The sequence below is a fragment of the Brassica napus genome, chromosome A3 (assembly GCF_020379485.1).
Source record: "Brassica napus cultivar Da-Ae chromosome A3, Da-Ae, whole genome shotgun sequence".
NCBI classification, from domain to species: Eukaryota; Viridiplantae; Streptophyta; class Magnoliopsida; order Brassicales; family Brassicaceae; genus Brassica; species Brassica napus.
The window spans coordinates 10,031,617-10,049,702 of record NC_063436.1 but is presented as its reverse complement, the minus strand read 5'-3'; the positions used below and the strand labels follow the sequence as shown (position 1 = coordinate 10,049,702).

General features: G+C 36.6%; 5 protein-coding genes and 1 long non-coding RNA gene across 10 annotated transcripts; 1 reads left to right on the top strand and 5 right to left on the bottom strand.

Annotated features, from left to right (window-relative positions):
* LOC106438036 lies at positions 1–1,803 on the bottom strand. 4 transcript variants are annotated; one of them, XR_001287373.3, is made up of 6 exons: positions 1,568–1,803; positions 1,329–1,418; positions 1,055–1,217; positions 910–971; positions 561–827; positions 1–326 (listed from the first exon to the last, which is right to left on the bottom strand). It is a non-coding gene; the product is annotated as an uncharacterized LOC106438036 (long non-coding RNA). The 4 variants fall into 4 exon arrangements; XR_001287372.3 differs by having other exon boundaries at positions 1,329–1,802; XR_007338094.1 differs by having other exon boundaries at positions 1–827; positions 1,568–1,801.
* Positions 1,804–3,021: 1,218 nt separating this feature from the next.
* On the bottom strand, positions 3,022–6,810 carry LOC106441870 (putative F-box/LRR-repeat protein At3g18150). The gene is made up of 3 exons (XM_013883622.3): positions 5,891–6,810; positions 5,436–5,612; positions 3,022–5,315 (listed from the first exon to the last, which is right to left on the bottom strand). The coding sequence occupies exons 1-3, from the start codon at positions 6,764–6,766 to the stop codon at positions 4,473–4,475; spliced, it is 1,896 nt and encodes a 631-aa protein (XP_013739076.2). The 5' UTR covers positions 6,767–6,810; the 3' UTR covers positions 3,022–4,472.
* A 140-nt stretch (positions 6,811–6,950) lies between these two features.
* On the bottom strand, positions 6,951–9,198 carry LOC106443578 (probable protein phosphatase 2C 30). The gene is made up of 3 exons (XM_048775774.1): positions 7,826–9,198; positions 7,318–7,497; positions 6,951–7,240 (listed from the first exon to the last, which is right to left on the bottom strand). Exons 1-3 carry the CDS (start codon positions 8,576–8,578, stop codon positions 7,076–7,078), a joined length of 1,098 nt encoding a protein of 365 aa, XP_048631731.1. The 5' UTR covers positions 8,579–9,198; the 3' UTR covers positions 6,951–7,075.
* A 3,712-nt stretch (positions 9,199–12,910) lies between these two features.
* LOC106438038 (late seed maturation protein P8B6) lies at positions 12,911–13,624 on the top strand. The gene is made up of 2 exons (XM_013879073.3): positions 12,911–13,195; positions 13,299–13,624. Exons 1-2 carry the CDS (start codon positions 13,081–13,083, stop codon positions 13,448–13,450), a joined length of 267 nt encoding a protein of 88 aa, XP_013734527.1. The 5' UTR covers positions 12,911–13,080; the 3' UTR covers positions 13,451–13,624.
* Positions 13,625–13,660: 36 nt separating this feature from the next.
* On the bottom strand, positions 13,661–15,358 carry LOC106438037 (protein trichome birefringence-like 30). Of its 2 annotated transcripts, none has more exons than XM_013879072.3 (5): positions 14,932–15,358; positions 14,681–14,852; positions 14,394–14,596; positions 14,165–14,326; positions 13,661–14,082 (listed from the first exon to the last, which is right to left on the bottom strand). In XM_013879072.3, exons 1-5 carry the CDS (start codon positions 15,336–15,338, stop codon positions 13,725–13,727), a joined length of 1,302 nt encoding a protein of 433 aa, XP_013734526.2. In that variant the 5' UTR covers positions 15,339–15,358; the 3' UTR covers positions 13,661–13,724. The 2 variants fall into 2 exon arrangements, with proteins under 2 accessions (XP_013734526.2, XP_048631730.1); XM_048775773.1 differs by having other exon boundaries at positions 14,165–14,308.
* Positions 15,359–15,511: 153 nt separating this feature from the next.
* Positions 15,512–17,789, bottom strand: LOC106438039 (protein trichome birefringence-like 28). The gene is made up of 5 exons (XM_013879075.3): positions 17,320–17,789; positions 17,056–17,227; positions 16,428–16,627; positions 16,171–16,329; positions 15,512–16,086 (listed from the first exon to the last, which is right to left on the bottom strand). The coding sequence occupies exons 1-5, from the start codon at positions 17,658–17,660 to the stop codon at positions 15,705–15,707; spliced, it is 1,254 nt and encodes a 417-aa protein (XP_013734529.2). The 5' UTR covers positions 17,661–17,789; the 3' UTR covers positions 15,512–15,704.
* Positions 17,790–18,086: the final 297 nt, after the last annotated feature.

Below are 18,086 nucleotides of genomic sequence, written 5' to 3'. Positions count from 1 at the left end.
TTTCACCTTCAAATCTCTGTAACTTGTTATTCAATTTAAAAAGATGACTTACAAAATGGTACGGACGTACACTGAATAACCGAATCTGAATAAAAATTTTACAAATCCATCACTTAAAGATCTGTTGAACTCTCGCCTCAAAAGACCTAAGTTTTGCTTTGTTTATGATTACAATCCTCAATCGTAATTCCCAAAGACATCCAGCACTTCTACTTATGTTCAACAACTCCTTAACTGAAAATATCCTGAGAGAACAAATGTCTTCTTCTTCAAGCTGCCAACTCATCTGTCAAGCCCGCACCTTTTGACTTTCTCTGTTTAACTTCCTAAAATGTTATCCCATGAGACAATCACGAAGATTATCTCAACTTGAAAAATATCTTATAAAAATACAAAATGAGATCAGTACGATCAGGACAAAACAGTTCAACTATATATTATTTTCTTTAGTTTCTAAATCTCATGGTACCAATATATGTGAGTTAACTCTTGCACATGGATACACATAAAGAGAAGGTAAATAGTCATGGCCAAATACTCCTTTTAGCTGATTTTATTACCTTGGTTGTCAAGGCTACGCCTGCCATATGACATAATCGATGAGTAATAAGCATGCTCATCACTGTCACAACATTTCAACATGCGATTCTGTAATAAATCCCCTAAATATATCTCACATTTCAAACAGAAGAATAGAGGGATATGAAAAAGACTTGTAAAGAAATGTCTAGTTATTGAATTTCTGAATTCTATACCATAAAAGTTATTCTATCTGTTGATCTACCTCAGATTCTGCTTATGTGTCAGCTTCTCCCATTTACTAATCCCTGCAATTTTTTTCAAAAAAAAGGAAGAAATTATAGGAGAATGCAAGGCAGCAGAAGAATCATCGCACTTTGTCTCTCGTACCATTTGCTCAGACGTTGTTGGATACAATAAATCTCAAGCTCTGCTTCATCCTTATAGTCATCCTAAATTTATAACACGATTAGCACTACTTATAGAACAAAATCAAACCCCTATAAAGTGAAACAAAATCATATATTCATGTTACCTCATCTTGATAGTCTTCTGTTTGATCGATGGCGAACTTGGATTTCCATCAGGATCACCACCATTTCTCTTTCGTGGAACAACGGCTAGAGCCCTCTTTAAGGTCTACAGTTCCAACCGATGGAAGCCATAGACAATGGACTATTCCAAAATTATATCCCAATCTGTAAATACAGATCTCTATTATGATTTCTTATTGGTCCAAAACCAGTGTTCCCATTGCAATTAGTTGAAAATTAGAGGAGGTCAGGGTCAATAAGTTGGAATTTAGTTACCTTTATCGTGAAGAACATGAGGAAGCTTGCCATTACCAAAGCAACGTTCTCGATCACAGAGCACAGCGTCTGGCTGCCGACGATTAAACACTGGGGAAAAGAAAAAAATACTTCACTTGGGAAAACAAATAGAAGCCTGCATACCTACTCAGCCACGATTATTAATTTCTAAAATTCGTTAAGATTGTGTTGTTCATCACTGGGATCTTGCAAATTTATAGGAAAGCTTTGCCGGTTACATTAGAAGATGAAGAGGTCGATTCAATGCTAGAGAGTGGGTCGAATGCGGTAAATCACGTTAACGCACGGATTTAGGGAGCACATAAATGAAAATCAGAGCCGTTATAGAGAGCTCTTCGTAGGACGAATCATCTGAAGAGAAGGGAAGCGAAACAAAGATTTGTTTGCCGATATTACAAAAAATATGAAAACCTAGAGATATTGGGTCTGAATAATATGATTGCAAGAAGGCCCAAAGAGAGGATATTTTCAGTTAACGACGAAATAAGAAAGTTGATGAATGAAGAGCTGCCAGATGTCATGAAATGCCCCTCCTTTCATGCTGACGTGGCACAAGGAAATGAGAGAAAACTCTGTTTTATTACAAAAAAAATATGAAAACCTAGAGATATTGGGTCTGAATAATATGATTGCAAGAAGGCCCAAAGAGAGGATATTTTCAGTTAATGACGAAAGAAGAAAGTTGATGAATGAAGAGCTGCCAGGTGTCATGAAATACCCCTCTTTTTATGCTGACGTGGCGCAAGGAGGTGAGAGAAAACTCTCTTTTATTATTATAGATAGATTAGATTTAGGTTTATACTATTTTTAGCTTATCCAAGTAAACTCATAAATATATTAATCAAGGATAAAACAGAAAAATGGTAACATTTCTTTTAATATGTGAAAATCTTACTACAAAAAAAATTGTGATAAAACTGAAGTATACAACTATATAAAGAACTTAGCTAGTTATTACCAACGGCTAAGTAAATAGTAAATATTACCATTCAAAACACAAGTTGGTTCAAATAAAACGATAATATAATTATACACATATACGATTAACTAACTTGATAAAACAATATTTTCAATTTTTAACATCAAACTGTAATAGCTTCTGTTTAGTAAAAAAAACTAATAGCTTCTGTTAAACACTAGCTACATAAACAGAAATGATAGTCAAAACTGGTGAAAGTTTAGTAGTATGGTTAGATCCCAAAGTAAATATCAAAAGAGATTCAAACGATATGTCGATATACCTAATTATACTTCTATAGTCCTATATGATATTAATAAAAAAAAATTTTGGAAGCGGCTTTCATCAAAATTAAACAGAAAGAAAATAAAACATTACAACCTTAAAGGTTAACTTTGAAATTATCTGCCCTAGTTAATAAGCCTCCCGATTATATGATATTAATAATTATAACAAAGTGTTTGCATAATTGGCATATTTTCAATGCAAATAATTTCATCTTGCAATCTTTTGTTACTATGATAATCATATCAACTACTCGAATGCTTTGTTAGTTTCTTTTTGTTTTTCCCCGTCGTCGTATATTCCATCTATGCGTGGCTTTTCTATAAAGATCAACTAGCAACTACCGACAATGAATACTTGTCTTCTTTCTCTAGAATGATCTCTAGTGCATTGATTTAATCTGCTACAGAATCTTAATGTCATTCACAATCACATATTTGTTATATATTGTCCACACAAATGAGTTGCAAACTAATACAAGTAGAGATGCTGTGGTCAGCTTAACGGCACCGAGCGACCTAACCCTAATTAACGCCGGTTTGTAGAGCAATCTGCGGTTAAGCGACAAAGACATAGTAAGACCAATGGGTTTGTCGGGCCATGCATGGTTCTTCCTGCCCTTTAACTTTTTTTTTTCTTTTTCTAATTCTTGGTTAATTTTCATTGAAAAGAACATGAGTTCAAAGACAACGCAAGTAGTTGCAAACATGACAGTGCTATTGAAAGTTAACGTCTGATGATGACAAAACTTTTTAACCAGTCAAGTAGAATCAGGAAGACAACAAGTCTATGTCCTCACTTAACTGTTGTTCAGGGAACCTCGTGGCTCATTTTCCAGCATATGCAGCCATCTTAAGCCTCTCTGTTTCTTTCATCTTCACAATCTCAAGGATCGCTTCAGCATATTCCTCCACAGTCTCAGCAAGAAAGCCTGTTCTTTGTCCATCTTCTTCCTACACAATGTCCATTTTGGGTCCAGCCGAGTTGTGAGCTGCACCACAAGTAAAAAAAAAAAACAGATGAGCCTTAAGAAGATATAAGAGTAACTGAAATTCTGGGATAAAAGCCTTAAGTCTGACCTATTGGGATTGCACCAGCCGCAGTCATGTACTCAACAACACTAATTCCAAAGCGTTCATCTATGATCCCATAGGATAAGAATCACAAAAGCTCTGTGTATTACAAGAAACAAGTTTGAATAAGAGCTTTGAGCAAACACCTGTACATCAGTACATGGCGTTTCTATAGAACTCTACAGTCACTACCAACAAAACAAAACCCTCACTAGCAAACCAACAGAAGTTAAATCACTAACTAAGCAAGGAGAAACCAAAACCTCTTGGCGATTGAAGCGTTGTTGTTACATGGAGTTCCTTTAACGACACAAGATATCATATCCAAACTAATGGTTGGGTAATGAGTATAGCAAACGACTTTTCAGCCAAAGAGGCGAGCAAGAGGGTAAGTGAAAGCGTATCCACTAGTGTAAAGGAAGTACAAAGGAGTGAAATTTCGTAAGGCTTCCCACGCTAGATAAACAGAGCCAAGACTCTGACCATTATATTAAAGCTACATCACTTACATCTTAAATCAAATAATCCTATAGGCTAAATTGTACCGTATAAATATATATATATATATATATCTATATGTATATACCAAGGTGAGATCTAGAACTCTCAAGTAAATGAATATGGAAACTTCTCATTTTTTAACACTTGGTAAACTTCATTAATGTGAAAAGATATCTCAATCTCGAAACAGTTATGAGAGAGGTAATAATACAAGGCACCAAAAGGGCCTAAACGCAAACCAACAGAGAAAAAGAAACTCAAGGAAGAGTTCTCTATCCAAAACAGAAACAGAGGCATTATCGGGTCTTAGTCGGGGTTAGTGGTTGCAGCTGCTTCTTCTTGGATCAATTGGTTAAGCCACGACGGTCCAGCACGCCCTATGTAGGACTGATAACGATGATCACGGGTAACACTGAGAGCAATTGCATCCACACAGAGGTTACCTTCCTTACGAACGAAAGCAATGCTCCAGAGCCTGAAGCTTTCCAGCTGTCTCCGTATGGAGTTGAGCATAGCTCCGTACTGAGGAAAGGACTCTGGATGCAAGATTGCCTCCCCTGCAATATAAGAGGGCGATTCAAAGACAACTGCATCAAAATGACTAGTTGCCAAACATTCTATAGCCCATTGGAAGCTTAGAAGGTCTGCCTCCACACTAGATGCAACCATGGAGTATGACCGACGTCCATGAACCAGAGGTTGTCCCATGTGATCACGCACCATCCACGCCGCTCCACAGTTCCGATTGGCGTCTAGCCATGACGAACCAATATTGCATTTAACAAAGGAGGGGCAAGGTTTTCGCCATCCTACAATCGATGATAGTCCAGAGTGGACTTGATAGACTGTTGTTGATACTAAACCCCTCTGATTAAACTTGTTTGAGATGGAGACATTGTTGTCTTGGCAAAGCATTGGAACCATCTCAAGAAACTCTTCAACTTGTCTTCCTTGAAGATAATATCCCAACCCTAAGACCATCTTCTCTAATGTTTTTGTGGTTTTGAGAATAAGTTTTATGAATGAAACCACATGCTTTGGCTCAACATCCCAAGTCAAAATCTTTGGAAAGACCATCGCTTCCGACCTCCAGCGTTGATCCGAATATATCAAGCCATGCACATCCAACAAGTCGTCAAGAGACTTCCCCTGTCAACAGAAAAAGATTCTCAGTTGTGCAAACATATTCCCAATATATCAGATTCTTCAAACTCGCCAGTAGAAATGGAAGCATAATAAGAGATGCTTATATATGGAAAATATATATACCAGTACGGTGCCATTAACGAGCTTTGGTTGCACTGTTAGCTTCTTCAGCTGAGGTGAGTTTTCTAGCACCGTTACTAAGCCAGGAATTACATCTTGAGAGATCGTTGTCTCAAGCGTCAAATCTTTAACCTTGAAGCTCGGAAAAGGAAGATGATGGAGCTCGGCAACAGATAATATCTTTAAACAAAAAAGAGCACATACATATAGTAAATACCAAAACAATATATATATATCAAGAAGAAAGCAAAAGGCTGTGAGCACCTGAAGTGGAGATCTCTCTCAAGCTTTTAGAAAACTTTTTTAGTAAAATATTATTATTAGTGAAAGACTAGTTACGGATGCTAAGATAAGAATTATGTTTTAATGATATCTAAGCGATTTCATAGTGTGAATGTATTATTGCAAATCAAAACCTAACATGAGTAGTAGATATTAGAGAATGCAGGAATGTATACCTTAAGAAGGTTAGGCCCAAAGGTAAGTGTCTCTACGTTCTGCAACTTCTCTACCATCTTTTGCATAATAACTTGAGGAAAACCATCCGTCAGTATTTCAGTTGACATTACGCTAATCTCTAGGTTAGCTTCGGTTAAAGAAGAGACATCAACTAAAGTACATTGATACAAGCAGCTTTTCAATCTGAGACAACGGATATGTGGTGCCACAATTTGGATTCCCGCAGCACTAATGGTTGCTTCCAATGTTCTCAGACTTAGAGATTTGCTGACATCAATAACCTTCAGCTCACTGCAAAAGTCCAACCTTAGGCGTTCGAGAATCGGACTACCAGATAGAATCCTAGCCATGCACTCCTCAGAAAAATTGCAACAAAACAGTGACAGTTTCTTCAGAGATGTCCAAGACACTGAGCTTGTGGGAACCTTCATATCAGAGTAGTAGTTGTGTACCGAAAGTGTGAGTTGTTTGATAGTGGAACTGAAGTACAAGAACTCAGGTAAGTTATACCTATAATAACGTATATCCAGCAACATATTCTCCACATTCTTGGACATGGCGAACTCTATGGACCTGTTAATGTCAGGAGACTCGATGGACCTGTTAATGTTATCGGCATAGAGATGAAAACTCGTCATCTTGTGAGCCGTGTAGCGAGCTAGGGTTTTGTTCATCGAATCAACTTTAAAATTATGCCCGTTCCAAACGAGGTAGAGAGAAGGTGTACCAGACCATACATGCCTCCATCGTTTGGACAAGGTGGAAGTCTTGACGGCAGTTGCGGTTTTAAGAGAAGAGAGGATGTGTTGTAGGAGCTCATCAGGCAGAGAGCTGATGGAGTCTACGCCGTCTCCATCTCGGCCCTTGTTCGCCATCTTATTTCACCACATGCTGAATGACAATATTTTGGATGATATTTCCTTATGATGAAATATTCTTTTAGGGTTTGTTATGGAATAGCTTTTAGTTTTTGCTTTTTTTTCTCAAACATATCGCAAGATATTGATTAAAAAAACATATCGCAAGATAATGACACTTGGATCTTGAGATCCCCAGGAATAATAATAATATTAGTTAATAATGTTTGAAATTTATATTTACATGTAAATACCGACAAAAAATTTCAATAACTTAAGACCTAACGAATTTAATCAAGTTTAGCTTAATACTAGATGTTTAATGAATCATGCCACAAACTTTTGTAGCTGAATTATGATTAGACTAATATCATCCAAGGACCCTCTCTTACAGGATAGCTCGACTAGTTTCTGGCAAGCAGAGAGTGTCTTTGGATTCTCCACATCTACGCAGTACGGTCGAACCACATCAACCGCCTCCTGGTTCGTTACCTATAACGTCCACGGAAAATCCGATTCAACATTCAAACCACAGACTAACAAAAGAAGACATTTCCAGTTAGGCTTACCTTATCCCAAAGGCCGTCAGATGCTAAGATCAAGAACTCAAATTCCGGTTTAATCCGTAATGTTTTTGTTTCCGGTTCAGCTATTACCCACTCCTTGAGATACCGGTCTCCAATTCCTCGTGAGACGGCTAATGTTCCTTGAATTCTCCACACGCCGTTGCAGCAGTCAACATAACCACCCTACACAACACAGAAAAATTAAGTAAACCGCACCCAATCAAATAAAACTGGACTAATACATCATTTTTTCATCCATTCGGCGATTCCTATAAAACATGATGAAATTAATTAGAGAAAATAGAATGTGACCTATGTGTTAATAATTTGATCAAAATTTCAATGTCATTGGTATAAAACTTGGAGAACAATGAATTCATCACATATAGTTTTTTCCTAAAATATGGTTACCTAAACCTTGGCGTATTTTTAAATATATTTTAACCATTCCACGATTCTGTAGTGCTAGTAATTACTAAAACACACAATATAAAGGGATGATAAAACTCACCAATGCTTCAATCCGTTTGAGCTCATCTGCTTGACCAGGATTGTGATCGGTAGTAAGAGCTTCCGCGACCCCACCACGGCTTATAACCGCCCGGCAATCTCCTGCATTCGAAACCGCAAGCTCACCTTCCGATATAAGAGCGGTTACACAACACGCGCCACCTCTCGAGCCTTCTTTCAAGAAATCCTCATCAGTTTTGATGTAACCGTCTCTTATGGCTCTCTCAGTCGAGTAACCTTCTTCTCCTGACCTCGCTGCCGCCATCGCCGCGTCAATGTTGCTACCGAGATTCTTGGCCGCGAACTCCGCCGCTTTGGATCCGCCGTGGCCGTCAAAAACGCCGAAGAAAGCCTTTTTACGTACTCTTTCGTCGGGCTCAACCGCCGCGACGTACCGATCTTCTATTGGTCCACGTCTTCCTCTCTTGCAATAAACAGAGTAAACTCCATCTTCTTCTACTTCGACAACCTCATCCGCTTTTCCCGGCGTCTTCACCGTCGTACTACACCACGATGCAACCGCCGGAGGCAACTTTAGGTCAAGCATCGGTGGTCTTTTTCTTTTCAACACGGTGTCGGAGCCAGGACACGAAGTCGTCTCTTTGGCCTTCCTTGAAGGACACGCTACCATTGTCAGCTTCTGCGGTGTTGAACGTGGTGAAGACGACGGCGTTTTGACCGATGTTGGAGAAAAAACAAGCGGAGACGGGAAGAAAACAGGAGATTCCGGAGCCATTATCACTAATCTGTTCATGGTAAGTTTGTTCTTCTTGATCGAACTCTTGAATGCATATAAGGAAAAGATAGAAAAGGAAAAATAGAAATAGGGTTGCGTTTTGATTAAGTTATTTCTTGTTGTGTACGTCTGAAAAAGCAAAGAACCTAGCGATATAGTGGGCGGTTTAGATATTTTTATATATGACCAAGTTTTGGGTCAATGGTCAACGACGATTGTTTCTCTTTCTTACATGCTTATTAACACCTTCGTGACCAAGTCTCCCTCTCGTAATTTAGTCAAATTCACGTCGGTGCCAAAATCACTCATCTCCATAAGTTTTTTGTTTGATTTATTTTAATTTGGTAAGAGGGTTTATTATATTGCCATAATTAAGCTTTGAATGTTGAACTACCGTCCATTGAATTTGAATACAATTGTGTTACTAATTTGATTTATTTCATTTTAAATGTATAGTTTAATAACCTTAATTACGGTCTAGTAAGTCTTTCGAGTATGCACGGTCCCATTTTTCAGGCGGCCTGATGAACTGATAGGTTTGGTTACATTAACTACTTGCTATTGAATTAATCAAAGAAAGTCAGTCGCGTCATTTATTTTAGTAATTAAACTGAACGCACAAACATACATGCATGTTATGTTATCGGCAAAGTGCACCCCGTCTGGTTTTAATTTTTTTTTGTAAAGTTTACAAACATCTTTCATATTTATATGATATTTACATCCTTGGCAAAAAAAATGTTATCGGCAGCAAATATTCGCAACTCAATGGTATGCATTTATGTCATGTATGAGTAGGTAAGAAATCGAGAATGTATTATGAAGAACGTGAATTACTAGCTACCATATATAACTATAGATTTTCTCTCATCAAGTATAGTTTTCTCTCATCAAGTAGAGTTTCAAAAAAAGGGTATAGTTTTACGCATTAATTAACAACATAAAACTACTTTAAAAACGTAAAATTTTGGTTTACACGCTAGAAAAGCTACTATATTAGCGTGTTAACGTAAATGAATATGGTAAAAACTATATAATAAATATACACATAAATACGAAGATTTCTTGACAAAAGGGGGGCTAATTGCGAAGAAATACGGAACTAGTCATATCTGGTCTTCCTATACCAATTTTAGTTAGGTATATATGTATGTTTTATAATTTTTTGCATTAATTGCTAACTAACTTAGAGTAGAAACCATCAAACTTTCAAGTCAATTAGTCTATGCATAACAATTAAAGTTTGATGTGTATACATAAATGGTTCCCAACTTTTTGTGGTATATTACGTGAATGCGAGGGATGAATAACTCGATTAAGAAAAATTAGTCCTCGGACATATATGCCTTTCTAGAAAAGCTATCCATTTGTAGGATTTTGGATACTTGATAAGACTTTTTATTGAAGCTGATTTTGGGGCTTAATAGAAAAAGCTTCGTATATTCATTTTATAAAGGGTTTTAAATTAGTCACTCCAATTAATTTATAATGCAGAGCAAAAAATACATGATTTACTGTATACCTGGCAAAATGTATTTTCTATAAAGCTTAGGAAATCATACTAATATGTCTTTAGATAATTATTCATATGTTTTTCCTAGTTAGATTTGGTTTTACGTTTTCCTATTCTAGCAGTACTTTCTTGGGTATAAATACCAAGCATGATTGTCAATAAAATTCAAGTTTCTTTTGATCCAAACTATAATTTGTCATGGTATCAATACTCCAATATTAATTCTTATAAGGAAAGAGGAACAACATTTAGATTTAAGACATCATACCATACGTAAATGTATAAATATTAAAGTATTGTGTATGTAGTGTATGATTGGGAACAGTTGACAATACCTCGTCATATATGAACGGAAATAACTTCCCTCCTAAGGCTCAGTCTCGAGTCGGCATTTTTGACTTCGCAAACGAATTTAACTTAAGTTTACTTTCTGGTTAGAAATTACATTAAAATATATATTAGAACACAAAATAAAATTAACATGAACAACATTTTCAGCTTTGAAATTGACGTAACAACGACATATATAACTGTTTGAAACAAAATAAATTCACATTTATAAAGCAATCAGCTAATCGAATATGCAACATGTAATTCAGAGGTTAACGATTGGATAGTTGGTAAGTTATGTAAAGGCCACAAAAGACAATGTGACGGTCAAAACTGAGGGGCACATTTGTCCATCAATTGTAGTCCAAGGTTATTCTGAATCAGAAAGTGAGGTTTCATCAGTTGAACTCGGAGCGAAGATGTAGGGAGTCCTCACTTTTGATTTTATATAAACATTCATAAAGTTAGAACTCATACCACGAATTATCATTTATCTCTGTCATTGCTGCTTTCTGAGAATAACCTTGTGGGATAGCGAAGACAGTATCTTTATCACAATAATGAATTTGTTGTATTCTTTTCCAAAGAGAAGACAGTAGTATAGACCGGGGGAAGACTAAAGTATCCTGAATGTAACTCATTTTGTAATAATAGACAACTTCTAAAAATTCATAGATATAGCCTAGTGAACTTATTTTGTGGGTTATATAGCATAGGCAACTCAACTTATTTTATGGTTTTCTCTTTTGAGTTCATTTCTGGTAACATTTAATACGTAGTAGAAAAAGGTTTTGACATTTCTCATGGCCTCTTAATTTTCTCCATTTTCTTTAAATTTTCTCCATTGTTCATCATTTTAGATTTGGGATTGTATTCCCCGGTTTATATGTTGCAACACATGTTCTAATTATTAAGGGATAGGGATATGTATCACACATCGGGAATTCTAAAGGACATTAAGTAATATATAAAGGGTTAGGGTCAATCCACTAATCACTAATTGGTTTTAAGTTGGAAGCCCATAATAAACCTGAATTTAACATGGTATCAGAGCCCAAATCCTAATAAGTTAAATCCCTAATTAATATTAATCCTACCCGACCGGGTAAATAGGTCGTAATTGACTCGTTCAACCGAGTATAACTGTCTTAAAAAGTTTCCGATATTTCTGGCCGATAAGAACCATCATTTCGAAGAGGGGTATTAAGGGATATGTATCCCACATTGGAAAATCAATGGGACATTAAGTAATACATAAAGGGTTAGAGCCAATGTACTAATTGCTAATTGGTTTTGAGTTGGAAACCCATAATAAACCCGAATTTAACATGGTATCAGAGCCCAGATCATTAAAAATTAATCCTTCTGACCGGGTATAAAGGTCGTGATTAACCCTTCCAACCGGGTATAAAGATTGTGTTAAACTCGCTCGACTGAGTATAAATGTTCTAAAGTTTCGAGATTTTTGGCCGATAACAGCCATCATCTCGAGGAGGAGTATTAGAGATGTATATCCCATATCGGAAATTCTAAGGGACATTAAGTAATATATAAAGGGTTAAGGTCAATCCAATAATCACCGATTGGTTTTAAGTTGGAAGCCCATAATAAACCTGAATTTAACACTAATCAAAGTTGATTTCTTAATTGTTTTTTGTTTGTTAAGAGTTGTTTATTTCACTTGATTTTTAATAATCATAGTTGCAGCCATCCAGGGGTGGAAGACTTTTTCGGTAGTTCAATCTAGTCTCAAAACAAAGAATAGTCGTCACCTAATGTCGTTTTGACCGGCAAATTACATACCATAAGATACAAAGTGTTAAGCTAGATAGACTTATAACTTAAAACCAATTGATGATAAATGAAGTGGTACATTTATATTATATATTACTAAATATTCATTCCAAGTAGTGATTTAAGATATTTTGTGTTTAATACGCCATTCGAGATGAAAAGTTTTTTGAATGTCAATTTTAGAATACTCGGACAAGGATTGATGGACCAACTTTGGATCAGATCGATGTAGATCGGATAAAACTGCGTAAATCGAACTCTAATATTATATTAAATTAGATTGACTTCCAACCTAAAACTAATTAGTGATAAGTAGAATAGCTCATCTATCTTATATAGTATTAAAGATTAATTTCAATCACACTTTGTATCTAATACTGAGCGAAGGACCTCCAACGTTTTAAATTAAACTTATTCTGTATATAAGCATACAAGACAACACACAAAACAGCTTCCGGGGTATAGATAAAGAACACGCGGTGAAGCAGCATGGCTCTTTCAAGTTTCAAGTATACGTCAGCTAATTCAATTCGCACGTGGCATGTCACCATCAAAGAAGATTAAAAGCAGCATGGCTCTTTCAAGTTCCAAGTATACGTCAGCTAAATCAATCCGCACGTGGCATGTCACCATAAAAGAAGAGCACACGTATGACGTACCGATTGTTCCTGAATCACCACGTCAAATCTCAACGTGGAGACACTAGCTAGTAAAATGACATCCCAAACAATTCGAATATATATACACAAATAGGCCGATCTCTTCGATTATTCATCATCACCAAGTCGTTTGGGTTTATTTGTTCTGTTCTCTAAGTTTTTTTATAAATTTTTGCTAAAAAACTAAACCAAAAAAAAAAACTTTTGCCAAAAAATAAAGAGCCATGGCTTCTCAACAGGAGAAGAAACAGCTGGACGAGAGGGCCAAGAAAGGAGAAACCGTCGTGCAAGGTGGCACTGGAGGCAAAAGCTTCGAAGCTCAACAGCATCTTGCTGAAGGTCTATATCTACTTATTTCCCATTTTATGGTTACGTATATCTCAAGTTATTAATATAGACTATAGTAACGGGATTTGATATTTGTGGGATATTATGTTTTAAGGGAGGAGCCGAGGAGGGAATACAAGGAAGGAGCAGCTAGGAACTGAAGGATATCAACAGATGGGACGCAAAGGAGGTACGAGAACTGGAAAGGCTGACGATGAAGATGAAGGAGAGGAGATGGACGAACCCACATCCAGGACCAGGACTTAATGTTAAAAGCTCTCGATGGATGTGTGACAAAAATCCTATGTCAAATATTTCCATGTAGAAGCGTGTTTGGTTTCTTGTAATAAGTTCATCTTTGGTTCACAAGATGATAAATGACCATGTTTGTATGTTTTCATTGTGTTTCTTTTGTAATCTACTAATCAAGTTATGCTTTCGGACAAAAAAACTCTTCCCTATGCAAAGACGAGACACTAAAACTTAAACTTGCACGTTCAGTTATAAACCAACTTGAAAAGTTCACAAAAAAAAAAGTGTTTTAACTTCTGTGGATGATATACAATGAGAGAAACTCGTTCCATGTATCTGGCAAACCTGGAAGACACCAGTGATAACAATCAGCGAACGTTCTTGGATCCGACTTCTGCACCGGAGTTGAGAGTCTACCACTTCTCGACCCGTAAAAGGATGTATGCGCATCTTTCCTGTACTCTGACATTGTTGTCACGTTGAGGAATGTTACATGAACTTTTGTGGTGGATTTAGTCACGTTCACTGCGATTTCTTGAAGCCTACGGTTTGTTCCGACAGCTACTGGTTTCGACATGTCGAGTATAGGTTCCGTCTCTTTCTCGCACTTTCTGGTTACTCCTCCACTGACGTCCCAGTCTGAACTCCTGTTACATTTTGTTGAAGGTGCATGTCATATAAGGAAGTTGAAAAAGAAACAAAACTTGGGTTTCTTGGACCATAAGTTACCTGACATGAGTTGGTGACATGCTGCTGAAAAAGACAGATGTTCGGTTTGGGTCAATGTTTTGTTCTAGCCAGTTTTTCCATGTCCGTAGTACTTCTTCGTACATGATATAGATTCCAACTTCATTACTCTCTTTTGACTCGTTACTGAAAGATCCTTGTGTTCTTCAGCCGTCAGAAACATTATCAGTATTGGCTAAATTGGAGTATGCAACATGGTAGAGATACTTACAGAACTTTGATCTTAGAATGTCTGGTCCACCAAATGTAAGTGTTGAACACGAGGAAGTCTGCGTCTTTCCAGTTCTCGCCGTGCTTTGAGATTGATCCAGGCATGATAATTGGTTCTCTCTTGCCATCTCTCTTGTCTGGAGGATCAGCATTTGATTCGACTAGGAATGGTGCCCAGTAGAATGATATGGTTGTATTGTACTCCTACACATTAAAAAGAGAGATCAGATTTTGATTACTTTTTGCTTCTTGGGTTATTACATTTTTCTTTTTTTGGGCATATAAGACCTCTGTAATGAAGATTGACATTTGTGCTGTCTGGTTTAATGTCTTTTTGCTTGATGGAATGATTGATTGAACCATACAAACCATGGACTGCCACTGGTTATAATGTATTGAATCACCTATGAACATTAGTTTTTTCCCCCTGAGTTTCTCTAGCAGCAGCTTTGCATCAAACCTAGAACACAATAAAGTCATTTGAGAGAAGAATAAGAAGAGAGTGTAACTCAGCTTGTTCTCAGAAAGATGAAACGGACCTTGGTAAAGAGCAGTCTCGAGGTTGCCATCTCCATTTCTGGTACTTTGAGTCTGGCCTCCCGTTTCTTGTACATGCCACCCACTCTGAGAGGAACTCGCATTCATCTTCTTTGTACAATGGATGTGTAACGTTATCCAGAACCCATTTTCCTGTGAAAACATCGCAGACTTCTAATGGCACCAGGTTAATCTTCTTCTCCTTATCTTCTTCTTGTAGGTTATCTTTCTTGAATTCTTGAAACTGACCGAACCTCTGTTTCTCATTGTACAGATAGCATCCAAGAAGGAACAAGGGAAGAACAATGACTCCAAAGTATAGCACATGAAGGTAAGAACTCCTCTTTGTACCACCAGTTTGTCTCATCTCGTTAGATTGGTTATGGACAAGAGAGAATTGGTTGAACATTCATGAATGTTGAGTCGTAGTTGGTTAATCAAAAAGTTAGTAGTTTCAACTAAACCAACATCTTTCACAATCATGGAGCTGATAGTACTACCTACTTATCTTGGCATTTATCAATAATTATTCATCTGTTAAATAAAAAATATTGTTTTGGTTGTTCTTCAATATTCTTTGCATGAAGATAAAAAAAGTCACAATCTTATAAATAAGGTAACAAATACATTTCCTCTATATTCTTTGTGAAGATAGTCTTTGTAACATTATGTGGCATACTTGGCTCCGACGTCAAGCCCCTTTAGGTTTTCATCCTATAAAATTTTAACAAACAACAAAAAAGGATGAGAGGTTCCAAATAATTTCATCTTTGGGTCATGAAGATCTTGAGATGATATGTGTATAAAGAATCTCATTCCAAGTATCAGGCAAGCCAGGCAAGCACCAGTGGATACAGTCCGCATAAGTGGCTGGATCATTTTGCTGCTCCTGCGTTAGCAATTTGCCTTGCTTGATCGTGTAAACCGAAGTATGTGCATCTTTACGGTACTCAGACAACGCAGTGATGTTGAGGAAACGTATAGGAACTTTCATAGACTGCGTGACGTTTTCAACAGATGAAAACAGTCTGTAGTCCGTTCCTATCTCCGAAAACAGCCTGTAGTTCGTCCCAACGTTGAACACCATGGACTTGTTTAGGATCGGTGTTGTCTCTAATGCGCATAGTATACCATCAGGATTCCCCCAGTCCGAACTCCTAACAAAACAAAAAAATATTAATTATAAAAATTACTTATACAGCTAAAGTAAATATTAGGGAGAGACTAATTTAATTAATTACTTAATGTGAAGTGGAGACATGCTCATGAAGAAAACAGTTGTACGTAGAGGATCAATGTGATGGTCCACCCAATCTCCCCATGTCCTCAACACTCTCTCATACGCTATTGGCCGTCTGATCTCATCATACTCTGTGTCACCTTCATCGAACGAGCCTCGTCTGTTTTCATCATCACATTCTTCAATCAAGTTCATTACAATATATACAGAAGTGTCTCTGTGTGTCAGTGTGTAGTAGTACTGTACTAAACTACTTACAAGACTTTGATGGATACAGTGTTCATCCACCAGATGTAACTATTGAAGACAAGAAAGTCAACGTCTTTCCAGTTGACTGCATGCTTCTCAATGGACTCTGGCATTATTATACGATCGATTATACTATGCTTTCTTGGATCGTCGGAATTTGATTCCACCAAAAACGGTGCCCAATAAAACTCCACCGTGGCGTTATAGTCCTTTTTATTAATAAAAACCCAAAATAAGAATAAAAAATCAAGTGGAATTTGGTGTGATTTGTATTTAAAAAAATAAAAACTGTTGTTATTTAAACACAATTTTTTTTTAAAAAAAAATTCAAATTTCAGTGTTAAGAACTTGTGATTTTCAAAGTAATTCGAAATTCATTGTTGTTGGAAATATTATAAATAGTAAATTTTATAAAAAAATGTTCTAATATCACAATATCCAACTTTAAATTGTGGTTTCAAATAGAATTTTAAATAAAATCACAATAACTTTCATAATTCACCTTAAACTATCTAAAAGTTCATTAAAATCAAATCATTTCAAAATAAAATCAAATACTATATTGAATAGACCCAAAAAAAGAATAATGTCACTACTCACTAGTGTCAGTACTGTATCACAAGTGTTACTACTTTACCTGGATTTGAAAAGTGGTGAGAGAACCGGTCTGGTTTAAGCTTTTTCTACCGGGAGCAACCACTGATTGAACCAAACAAACCATTGATTCCCATTGGTTCCGGTTTAGCGAGTCACCCACAAACATCAACCTCTTGTTCCTCAACTTCTCTAGCAACACTCTCGCTTTGAATCTTCAAACCAAAATCAGTAACACAATAACATCAAAATCATATTGTCTTAAAACGTAAAAGAACAGAACATCTTAAAAACAATTTAGCTTTACTTTGGCAAAGAACAGTCTCTAGGTTGCCATCTCCAGTTCTGAAACAGAGAATCTTTCCTTCCGTTTCTTAAGCAAGTCACTTGCTCCGTCAAGAACTCGCACTGCTCCTCTTTGTACAATGGATGCGTCTTGTTGTCGAATACCCATTTTCCGGTGAAGAGATCGCACTCCTCCGGTGGCAACTCCACGGCCCCTCCGTCTTCAAATAAACTAGAGAATGGGCTTGAGGATGTTAAGTACGCAATGGATTTGACGTTGTCATTGTACATGATGATCCCGACGAGAAAAAGGGAAAAGACGACTGCAAAGATCGAAAGATTACTCTTTCTCATCTGTTTCATGATCACTCCTGAGGGTTGTATCTGATAAAGAAGAAGAAGAGTAAAGAAGAAAGAAGATGACGTTTTTGAACAGTTATGTAAGTGTCGGTAGGTGGCTGAGAGAGAGAGAGAGCTGGATATTTAATCATATAAACAGAAAAGAAGATAAGGATTATTAAATAGTTTATGAATAATACGATATAGACTTTACTGTGGATAGTACTGATTGGTTATTTTGGTCTTAAAAGCTTAACTGGTGGCCACATGATTTCTTCTTTTTTCCTCCTTTCAAATTAAAATGTAGGTGTCTTTCTCTCAGACTTAACTCATTATGGAGTTCTTTTTAAAGGGCAACTCATTATAGAGTTTGCCAAAGAAAATGTAAAAAAAAGTAGTAATTGTCTAAAAGTTGCTATTATGTAGTAGTTTTTTTTTCTTTTATAATGA

Excerpts from the sequence above, each read along its gene's own strand:
- LOC106441870 (XM_013883622.3), bottom strand. The coding sequence starts at position 6,766 with ATGGCGAACAAGGGCCGAGATGGAGACGGCGTAGACTCCATCAGCTCT. Across the intron at positions 5,613-5,890 it reads TTGGGCCTAACCTTCTTAAG|ATATTATCTGTTGCCGAGCT; the intron begins GTATACATTCCT and ends TTTTGTTTAAAG. Across the intron at positions 5,316-5,435 it reads TCGTTAATGGCACCGTACTG|GGGAAGTCTCTTGACGACTT; the intron begins GTATATATATTT and ends TTCTGTTGACAG.
- LOC106438038 (XM_013879073.3), top strand. The coding sequence starts at position 13,081 with ATGGCTTCTCAACAGGAGAAGAAACAGCTGGACGAGAGGGCCAAGAAA. Across the intron at positions 13,196-13,298 it reads TCAACAGCATCTTGCTGAAG|GGAGGAGCCGAGGAGGGAAT; the intron begins GTCTATATCTAC and ends TTATGTTTTAAG.
- LOC106443578 (XM_048775774.1), bottom strand. The coding sequence starts at position 8,578 with ATGAACAGATTAGTGATAATGGCTCCGGAATCTCCTGTTTTCTTCCCG. Across the intron at positions 7,498-7,825 it reads TCAAACGGATTGAAGCATTG|GGTGGTTATGTTGACTGCTG; the intron begins GTGAGTTTTATC and ends TGTGTTGTGTAG. Across the intron at positions 7,241-7,317 it reads CTGACGGCCTTTGGGATAAG|GTAACGAACCAGGAGGCGGT; the intron begins GTAAGCCTAACT and ends TGGACGTTATAG.
- LOC106438037 (XM_013879072.3), bottom strand. The coding sequence starts at position 15,338 with ATGTTCAACCAATTCTCTCTTGTCCATAACCAATCTAACGAGATGAGA. Across the intron at positions 14,327-14,393 it reads CATTCTAAGATCAAAGTTCT|AACACAAGGATCTTTCAGTA; the intron begins GTAAGTATCTCT and ends TGACGGCTGAAG. Across the intron at positions 14,083-14,164 it reads ATGTCACCAACTCATGTCAG|GAGTTCAGACTGGGACGTCA; the intron begins GTAACTTATGGT and ends AAAATGTAACAG.
- LOC106438039 (XM_013879075.3), bottom strand. The coding sequence starts at position 17,660 with ATGAAACAGATGAGAAAGAGTAATCTTTCGATCTTTGCAGTCGTCTTT. Across the intron at positions 16,330-16,427 it reads ACTGTATCCATCAAAGTCTT|ACGAGGCTCGTTCGATGAAG; the intron begins GTAAGTAGTTTA and ends TGATGAAAACAG. Across the intron at positions 16,087-16,170 it reads ATGTCTCCACTTCACATTAA|GAGTTCGGACTGGGGGAATC; the intron begins GTAATTAATTAA and ends TTGTTTTGTTAG.